At 41.6% G+C, this 10,108-nt stretch overlaps 1 protein-coding gene across 1 annotated transcript; it reads right to left on the bottom strand.

The window, feature by feature from the left end:
- Positions 1-7,836: 7,836 nt before the first annotated feature.
- Positions 7,837-8,832, bottom strand: LOC118664215 (olfactory receptor 6S1). Its single transcript, XM_036324089.1, has one exon. The coding sequence runs from the start codon at positions 8,830-8,832 to the stop codon at positions 7,837-7,839; it is 996 nt and encodes a 331-aa protein (XP_036179982.1).
- Positions 8,833-10,108: the final 1,276 nt, after the last annotated feature.

Raw genomic sequence — 10,108 nt, 5'->3', positions numbered from 1 at the left:
TACACAAGGCATTGCATTGGGGGACATCTCCAAGGTGATCAGCATGGTAATCTTTTGGGACCTACTGACAGGCATCATAATTCTTGAGGAGGTGGCGGAGTGCTTGACATTTTTCTAGGACAAGAAAATCAAATCAGAATAAACTTTGAATCACAGGTGATGTCATGTTGGTGTGTGTAGACACTCAGTAGAGAATAGTGGTTAGAAAACCTGGATCAGTTATTTAACCTTGCAGAGTCAATGACCTAGTTTGGCAAATTAGGATTTCTTATTATCATTGTTATTATTATCTTTATTAATGTTATTACTTTAGGGAGACAGGCCTTAGGCAAAATTGCTAACCAGTCAAAGCGCTCTCCCCAACAGCTTTCTCATCCCCTCTCTCCTTGCTGTTTCTCCTCCTCTCTTGTTATTCTCCGATTGCATTCTTGGCCCCTTTGACCTTTTCTGGGAATCTATTCCCTTATCCTCATCCTGTCACAATTCAGCAAGTTCACATCTGTTCCCTATATGAACTGATTTCTTCCCCTTTAACCATGCTCGTTACACGTCTGAAAGGAATTTAAAATGCTCAAAAGAGAATTCCAAGAAGAAAGCCAGGACAACAACCACTGATGTGGTTTTTGTGTGTGTCATGGACAGGATGTTTTTTGTCTCTCAGAGACAGAGGTTGGTTTCCTGGGCTGGGACGCCAACCTCTGTCAGGACAAATAAACCTTAGACTAATAAACCATATCTGCATGCCACTTCTCTCATACCCCTGAAATAAATTAAGGCCAATTAAGGATGTTATGTCAATCTTTCTCATTGTCTCAGCCACGAGCTGCCCACGTGGCACTTGGCTGACCTGTCTGACTCCAGGTGGTTCCCAGAGCCCTTTCCACTACAGCTGGCCCTTGAACAATGCAGGGATGAAGGGTGCAGATCCCCAGTTGAAAATTCACATAGAACTTATGACTCCCCCCAAACTTAACTACTGGTAGCCTACTGTTGACTGGAAGCCTTAGCAATAACGTAAACATTCAATTAACAGATATCTTGTACGTTACATAAATTTATACTGTATTCTTATAAGCTAGAAAGAAAATTATTTATTTTTCCAAATATATTTTTATTAATTTCAGAAAAGAAGGGAGAGGGAGAGAGAGATAGAAACATCAATGATGAGAGAGAATCATCGATTGGCTGCCTCCTGCACACCCCACACTGGGGATAGAGCTCGCAACCAGGAATGGAACTGTGACCTCCTGGTTCATAGGTTGATGCTCAACCACTGAGTCAAATCAGCCAGGCTAGAGAACAAAATATTATTAAGAAAGTCATAAGGATGAGAAAATACATTTATACTATCTATTGAAAAAAAAAGTCTGTATAAGTAGACCAGTGCAGTTCAAAACCTTGTTGTTCAAGGGTCAATTGTAGTTTATTAGACCCAGCAAGCAATGTAAAAAATGGGCATGTTCCAGTGTGCTATGGGCCATCCAAAGCTCTTTTCTGAGACAACTTGACCCCTAATAAGGATCTTAGGAATATTTCTAGTTGCTGTAATGTCTGTGTTTCTATCATTTTCCCTCAACTTTTTATTTTGCAAAGTTTTAATCCTGATGTGGAAATAAATTAAGGCCAATTAAAGGAGAACAACAAAGGCTATTTATTTAGAGCAGTGGTTCTCAACCTTGGCTGCACATTAGAATCACCTGGGAATCTTTTTAAAATCCTGATTTCTGGGCCTCATCCTCCGGAAATTCTGTTTCTTTGTTATGGGGTGGGGCCACAACATTAGTAACAAAGAAACAGAATTTCCGGAGGATGAGGCCCAGAAATCAGGATTTTAAAAAGATTCCCAGGTGATTCTCATGTGCAGCCAGGTTGAGAACCACTGATTTAGAGCTTGCTGCAGCAAGGGAGTCAGCCATGATCACTTGAGTTTTGTCAGTCACTCATAGGCAGATGGAGGAGTGGGAAAGCTTTAGCGTGGTGAAAGGGAAAGGCTTCAACTGATTGGAGGCATTGGCCTGGGGAAGCTAGAGGTGGGCTAATTGGAAGCCAGGCATCCTACGTCATTGGTCAGGGATGCATATTTGACTTTCTCTGCTTGGTCCCAAGTAGGAAATATTTGATAAGCTATTAGTTACTAAACAAGTCGTGGCCATTTGAGGCTGCTTCCTACATGGGTTATTATTTAGTTTCCTGGATTATTACTAGAGATAGTGTTCTGAGTTTCTGTAAATCTGACTTAAAGTTAGTAGGCTGGTTTCCTGAGCTGGTCGCTGCAGGTTGTGAGTCAGACTCCTATTATTTATTAAATGTGGTCTGGCCATTGCCCATTTGTATATTCAATCTCTCACTAGAGAAAAGTTGAAAAATGTTACAATAATGCATGTATACCCCTTACTTAGAATCATTAAATTTTTTTGTTAGTCCTCACCAAGGACATTTTTCCATTGATTTTTAGAGAGAGTGGGAAGGAGAGGGAGAGACAGAGAAAGAGAAACATAGATGTGAGAGAGACACAGCAATTGGTTGCCTCCCTTGTGCACCCTGACCAGGGTCAGGGATCGAGCCTGCAACACAGGTACCTGACCTTGACTGGAACCAAACGGGGACCCTTTAGTGCACAGGCTGATGCTCTATCCACTGAGCCAAATAGGCTAGGGCAGAATCATTAATTATTAACAGTTGCCACATTTTTTACTTGAATTGCCACCTAACCATCAAGTGTGTGTGTGTGTGTGTGTGTGTGTGTGCGCGCGCGTGAGTGCATATTTCTTCTAGGTTTATATTGTATGTATGAGAAAAGAAGATATTTTCTTTTATTTAACTGCAAGCTTCTAGTAAACAAGGATAATAACCTTATCTATCACATGCCCATGACCCTTCAAACCTAAATATCTCAACATGCATCTCCTAAAATAAAAACTAAGAAAAAAAGAGTAACTTCAGGACTATATCACACTAACATTTACAATAAATTCCATATAATCTAATACCAACATATTTTCAAATTTCTTCAATTGGCTCCCTCATATTTTGCTGAAAATCTGGATTCAAACAATGTTTCTTATTGCATTTATTTTTAATGTCTCTTCAACCTCATATCTATACTAAAAAAAAGGTAATATGCTAATTAGTGCTGATGTTGTCTGGACAAAGCCACAGTGGCTGTGAGGGCTAAAGGCAGGCTGCCAAGGTAGTGGCTGCGAGGGCCGAGGGCAGGCAGCCATGGTGGCGGCTGCTAGGCCCGGGGCTCAGGCCTTGCCTCTGTGGCGGCCGGCACGGCAGTAGCAGTGGGATGATGGGGAGGGCACCTTCCCCTGATCGGCCTGGTCGCCTCCCGCAGAGGGAGGCCAGAAGCAGCAGCAGTGAGGGGGTAGTGGGGGTGGCACCTTCCCCTGATCAGCTGGTTATCTCCCGCAAAGGGAGGCCAGACTGCGACTTAGGCCCATTCCATGGGGAGCGAGCCTAAGCCATCAGTAGGACATCCCCTGAGGTCTCCTGGACTGTGAGAGGGTGCAGGCTGGGCTGAGGGACCTCCCCCGCCAGTACATGAATTTTCATGCACTGGGCCTCTAATATATATATATATATAATTGATTTCAGAGAGGAAGGAAGAAGGAGAGAGATAGAAACATTAATGATGAGAGAGAATCATTGATCGGCTGCCTCCTATACACCCCTACTGGAGATCAAGCCCATCATGCTGTGCATGTGCCCTTGACCAGAATCAAACCCAGGACCCTTCAGTCCTCAGGTCGATGCTCTATCCACTGAGCCAAACCAGCTAGGGCTTTTAGTGTCTTTTAATCTAGAAAAATTTCCCTCCTCTCAGCCCTTTTTTTCTCATGGCTTATAAGAAGTCTCACATTCTGAATTTGTGTGTTTCCTCATATTAGATTCATTTCATTTGGTTATTTTCAGGTCAAATATTTTTTCATAGTCTGAGGAAACTAATAATTTTCTAGCATAGATTGTCTAGACCAGCGGTTCTCAACCTGTGGGTCGCGACCCCTTTGGGGGTTGAACAACCCTTTCACAGGGGTCGCCTAAATACATCCTGCATATCAGATATTTACAATATGATTCATAACAGTAGCAAAATTATAGGTATGAAGTAGCAACAATAAAGTAACTTTGAAACAATAGGTGCTTTAACAAGCTTTATTGCCAAAATATGGGGGTGATTCCTTCAAAGAATGTTATAAACTACTACAAAATTCCTCTCTTTGGCTAGTGTCTGGGTTTGACTTCAGTTTTTATGCTCCATGAAATTAGGTAGTTTTTAAAGCAATATGTCATCTATTTTCTGGGCAACACTTCCAGATCACCCTGGAGCATTTCCTTTTCCCCCTCAAATCACTGATCCTTCCTTCTCTTCCTTTAGTTCTCTCTCAGAGTTCTTTTGGGAGAGACATAGCTAACGTGTGTTTTTGTGTATTACTAATAGAATTAGATGAAAGTATTATTACTATTTCCACTGCCCACTGAAGTTTTATAGCCATCTCTTTGCATGCTAATGCTCAGATCGCCAATTTTGCAGCACTTTTAAAAGTTGATGAGCTGTCCACACCTTGATATATTTTTTTTTTAATATTTATTTATTTATTTATTTATTTATTTATTTATTTATTTTTTCTTTTTTTTTTTATTAAATCTTTATTGTTCAGATTATTACATTTGTTCCTCTTTTTCCCCCCCCATAACTCCCCTCCTCCCAGTTCCCGCCCCACCCTCCACCCTCACTCCCCACCCACTGTCCTCATCCATAGGTGCACGATTTTTGTCCAGTCTCTTCCCGCATCTCCCACACCCCTTTCCCCCCCAGGAATAGTCAGTCCATTCCCTTTCTATGTCCCTGATTCTATTATAATCACCAGTTCATTCTGTTCATCAGATTATTTATTCACTTGATTCTTAGATTCACTTGTTGATAGATGCATATTTGTTGTTCATAATTTGTATCTTTACCTTTTTCTTCCTCTTCCTCTTCTTAAAGGATACCTTTCAGCATTTCATATAATCCTGGTTTGGTGGTGATGAACTCCTTTAGCTTTTCCTTATCTGTGAAGCTCTTTATCTGACCTTCAATTCTGAATGATAGCTTTGCTGGATAAAGTAATCTTGGTTGTAGGTTCTTGGTATTCATCACTTTGAATATTTCTTGCCACTCCCTTCTGGCCTGCAAAGTTTCTGTTGAGAAATCAGCTGACAGTCGTATGGGTACTCCCTTGTAGGTAACTGAGTTTCTTTCTCTTGCTGCTTTTAAGATTCTCTCTTTGTCTTTTGCTCTTGGCATTTTAATTATGATGTGTCTTGGTGTGGTCCTCTTTGGATTCCTTTTGTTTGGGGTTCTCCGCGCTTCTTGGACCTGTAAGTCCATTTCTTTCACCAGGTGGGGGAAGTTTTCTGTCATTATTTCTTCAAATAGGTTTTCAATATCTTGCTCTCTCTCATCTTCTGGCACCCCTATAATTCTGATGTTGGTACGCTTGAAGCTGTCCCAGAGGCTCCTTACACTATCCTCGCATTTTTGGATTCTTTTTTCATTTTGCTTTTCCGGTTGGGTGTTTTTTGCTTCCTCGCATTTCAAATCATTGACTTGATTCTTGCGCTCCTCTGGTCTGCTGTCGGGAGTCTGTATAATATTCGTTATTTCAGTCCTGTGTATGCTTAATTTCTAGTTGGTTCCCCAATATAAGATCGAGGGTCTCATTAGTTTTCTTGTAGATCTCATTAAGTTTATCGGCGGCTTCTAAACAGTTCTTGAGAGACCTTAAAAGTGTGGTTCTGAACTCTATATCTTCCATTGACAATTTTGTCCTGTTTCTTTGTCTCCGAATTTTGTTATGCTTCCTTGGTGCACCCCCTAGTGGTCTTTGTTCGAAGTCTTATAGTTAAATCTTGATTGTTGTAGCTAATTCCAGGGAGGGTTTGACCTCCAGGCCAAGTGGCTATGAGAATCAGCTGTGTCAGCAGTGAGAGAACTTCTGTCCTCTAGGGAGGTGCTAATCTAGCCTTTGCCTGAGGCTATCCAGCAAATGCCTCTGTGCAGGGCTTGGGCGGGGCGGGTCGAACAGGATCAACAGGGTGGGCCAGAGAGAGCAGTTATGGCGGCTCTCAGTCCCGTCCCCAGGGGCTCTGCCTCTCTGAGTCCCAGCACCCGCTGCAAAGCTCGGAGAGAAAGCTGCACTCGCTCTGACTGAAGCCAGACAGTCCCGCTTCTCCCGTTTGAGTCTGGGTCCCTAAAGACTCGCCTGTATCTGGAGCTCAGAGTCTGCGACTCCCTCCCGATTGAAAACGCCAACCGCGCCCTCCGCCGCCAGCCCGCTCCTCGCACTCCGCACCTCAGAATTTGACTTCAGCACTGCGCCTCCTCTGAGTGTCCGTATGCGTTTCTCTTTCCTCCTAGTTGTAGGACTTCCACTCAGCCAGCGTTCCTGTGGTTCTGGGTGATGTCCCTTCCGTCTTTTGGTTTCACTTTTGAAGTAGTTGTTCAAAGCAGCAAACTCCGGCGTTAACCTATGCCGCCATCTTGGTTCTCCCTCCACACCTTGATATTTTTAAAAACATTGTCTCTATGTATACAAACACACTCTAACATGGAATTAATTCCTGTTTAATGAAAGATTGCTTCTGAAAACTTCTCTAACAAGAGAATACTAGGAAGGGTAAATCAATTTTCATTTGATCTCCAATGTCATTTTGTAAACCACTTTATAATCCCCATTCCTGATCGAGGTTAAGAACCACTTCCTGTTCATCTTAGCATATATTAGTATATGCTTACAGACCTTTGTTAAAGAAATGAATAAATATTTGTCTAAGATTTCCAAGGGCACCAATAATAGGAGTCCCCATTCCCTTTTAAATATCCAATGAGGTAGATAAAATATATCACAAAATCTGGTTCTTGGTTGCTGGTTGCCATAGTTGACCTTCTTAACTCTTTGATATTCAAGGTCCTCAACCCAAACCCAATTTTACTACAAACTAAAGAGGACTGATGAAAACAGATATAAGAATTAAAAAGGTGGAAAAATGAAAGGAACATAATCCAGTGATAAAATGAGTGCTGTCTTAAATTTATCTTTGTAATAAAGTGCAAATTAGAAAAACACTTTAAATGCTATTATTCATGAAATTTCTCTTTTAACTGCTTTTCCAGGGTCACCTTGGATTTCTGTGGAGAAGTGAATAAGTCACTTATTATGTTTATTTTACCTCTTTTTCATCTGACAGTAAATGCAATTGTTTTGGAAGTATAGACAAAAATATCCAGATAGTATGTTTATTTTATTTTATTTACTCTTTATTATAGGAGTTCTTTTCATTATTGATATTCATAAACAATTGCAAGATTCTACTGAGAATTTTAAATCCACTTTTAATTCCATTTTGGCGAAGTTCACATATAGATCCAAGACTGGGATTAAAGCTACAGATCCTCTTCCTGGACAAATACATAAGCTCAGACACATAAAATTTACATACCAATGAGGTTTATAAATTTTCTGAACCCCCTCCTTAGATGATTCCCTGGTGATCATGGACCCTTAGGTTAAGATCTTGAACCAGATTGCCTATCTTTGAATTCCAGCATCTCACAGATTGGAGGGTCTTATGATGAAATGATGGTATTGAGTATGCTTTATCAATAATTATATAAATTTATGTGTGAGATAAAATCAAGGAATTTTTCCTGAGAGAGACTTGATGACTCTGGAGTTCCATAATAGTTCCAGAACTCAGTCATTTGGTGATGTCCATGATTATAATAGGGACGAGAACGACAATAGAGAGTACTCGGACTTAAGACTGGATCTTATGTCCCTTTACTTTTCACCTCATTATTTTCTTGTTGAAACTCTTAGCAAGTAAAAGATCCCCCCAGAGGCCTGTTACCACCTTCCTAAACATATCCTTCAAAGCCTCCTTGACTCGCTCATTGCGCAAGGCATAGATAAATGGATTCAGCAACGGTGTCACAAATGTAGTTACCACTGTCACTGCCCAATTAGTATCCACAGAGCCACTCTGTGATGGCCGCACATAGAGAAAAATGGCACTTCCATAGAAGAGGGTCACCACCATCAAGTGAGAGGTACAGGTCGAGAAGGCCTTCTGACGGCCTGAGGCAGAGGGGATGCGCAGGACAGCTAGGACTATGTGGCCATAGGACGCGGCAGTAATCATCAGCGAGGAAACAATAACAAGGGAGGCCAGGATAAAGTCAGTTTCCTCCAGCTTTTTGGTATTGGTGCATGCCAGACGGAGCAGTGGGCCACTGTCACAGAAGAAGTGCTGCACCACAGCATCTTGTTCACAGAAAGGAAGCAAGGCCACAGCGACTGTGGGGCCAAGCACAGGGAGGAGTCCCCCCATCCAGCAGGCCAAGGCCACCCGAAAGCACACAGTACCATTCATGAGCAAGGGGTAGTGCAGAGGGTGACAGATGGCCAGGTAGCGATCCACAGACATGACGGCCAGCAGCAGGAACTCAGAGGCCCCAAGAAAGAAGTAGAAATAGAATTGGGTAATACATGCAGCAAAGGAGATAGTGTGTTGCCTTGAGAGAAAGTTGCTCAGCATCTTGGGAATTATGACAGACGTGAGCAGGATCTCTAGGCAGGACAGGTTACCCAGAAAGAAGTACATGGGAATCTGCAAGCGAGTATCAGCCCCTACCACCCCAACAATCAACACATTGCCTGTTAGAGTCAGCAGATAGACAAGAAGGAAGACAGAAAACAATTCTTCTTTGGTGTTGTTGAGATTTGGGACACCTGCCAGGATGAACTCTGTCACACCACTGCTCTGGTTCCCACCAAGAGCCATGATCTTTCCCACCTGTGCAACAACACGAACTTAATCCTGGTGAGGACAAGTCTTTTCCAGCACAATCCTGAAACGTATTTTATCATGATATGGCATACATATCCCCACTTTCTCCAATCATATCTTCTGTTAAGATTTTTGAAGAACCCTGGCCAATGTTTCTCAGTGGTTAGAGCAGTGGCCAATGTACTGGTTGCAGGTTCGATTCCTGGTCAAGGGCATGGACCTGGATTGCAGGTTTGATCCAACAAGGGCTGCATGAGAGAGGAGGAAGGCAACCAATCGATGTGAGATGTTTCTTTCTTTCTCTCTCTCTCCCATTCCCTCTGTCCCTTCCATTCCCTCTAAAAATCAAAGGAAAAATATCCTCCAGTGAGAATTAAGAAACAAACAAACAAAAAAAAATGAAGAATCTGAGGTCCTTATCTAATTTATTTTAGAGCTGGCAAAGGTTTCCCATAAAGGATAGTTCACACTTAGGTATGAAAATCCCAAGAGCCTCCAGCTTCACATCTCCTATTGTCAAATTTTAAATGGTGATCCTTCAATATTATAATAATGTCATTGAGCATTTGAGTTGAGCAAAAATATCAGATAAATGATTTTGTGAAGAATATGATTCCCATTTAACCAGCATCTGAAAGTGAACCAAATTGCCTAGCTTTGAATTCCAGCATTTCTACTTACTAGCCAAGTAGCCTTGACAAAGTTGTAAGGAACAAGTGAAGTAATAGTACAAAAGGCTTAAAAGAGTTTCATTAGAGAAAGCCCTGGACTGCAAGTTAGGGCACCAGACTCTCCGCTTGACTTGCCACTTTCCTTGTAAGACTATCAGTGCATCCAACGCATTTGTCCTTCAACTGCTCAGCTATAGAATAAGTAATAGAAACCTAGGCCTGTTATATGAATTTATATAATCTGTTATATGAAATCTGTTATATGAAATTACCCTTTTCATGGAGAATTACCCCAGAAACCCAAGGGTCTTCAGCTTCTCACAGAGTGCTTACCTATGTAAAGCAAGTTATGCCACATTTAAAAGGAATGAGAGGGATAAACTACAATGATTCAGTCAGGTATCCACATCTATTTATTTAGTGTCAACTTCAAGCTAAGTATTCTGGGAAATATTAAGATGAGTTTCTCAGGCTTTTCAGCCCATGATACTAATCCAAAGCCCTTTCACAAACATGGCTCTATTAGATAAACTTGCCAGAGACAATTATGAATCCCTGGTAATTATTAACAAATTCAGAAATGAAGTCCTTACTATTCG

Source organism: Myotis myotis, unplaced genomic scaffold, assembly GCF_014108235.1.
Source record: "Myotis myotis isolate mMyoMyo1 unplaced genomic scaffold, mMyoMyo1.p scaffold_m19_p_1, whole genome shotgun sequence".
NCBI classification, from domain to species: Eukaryota; Metazoa; Chordata; class Mammalia; order Chiroptera; family Vespertilionidae; genus Myotis; species Myotis myotis.
The sequence above is the reverse complement of the archived record's forward strand: the minus strand, read 5'-3'. Positions and strand labels throughout refer to the sequence as shown.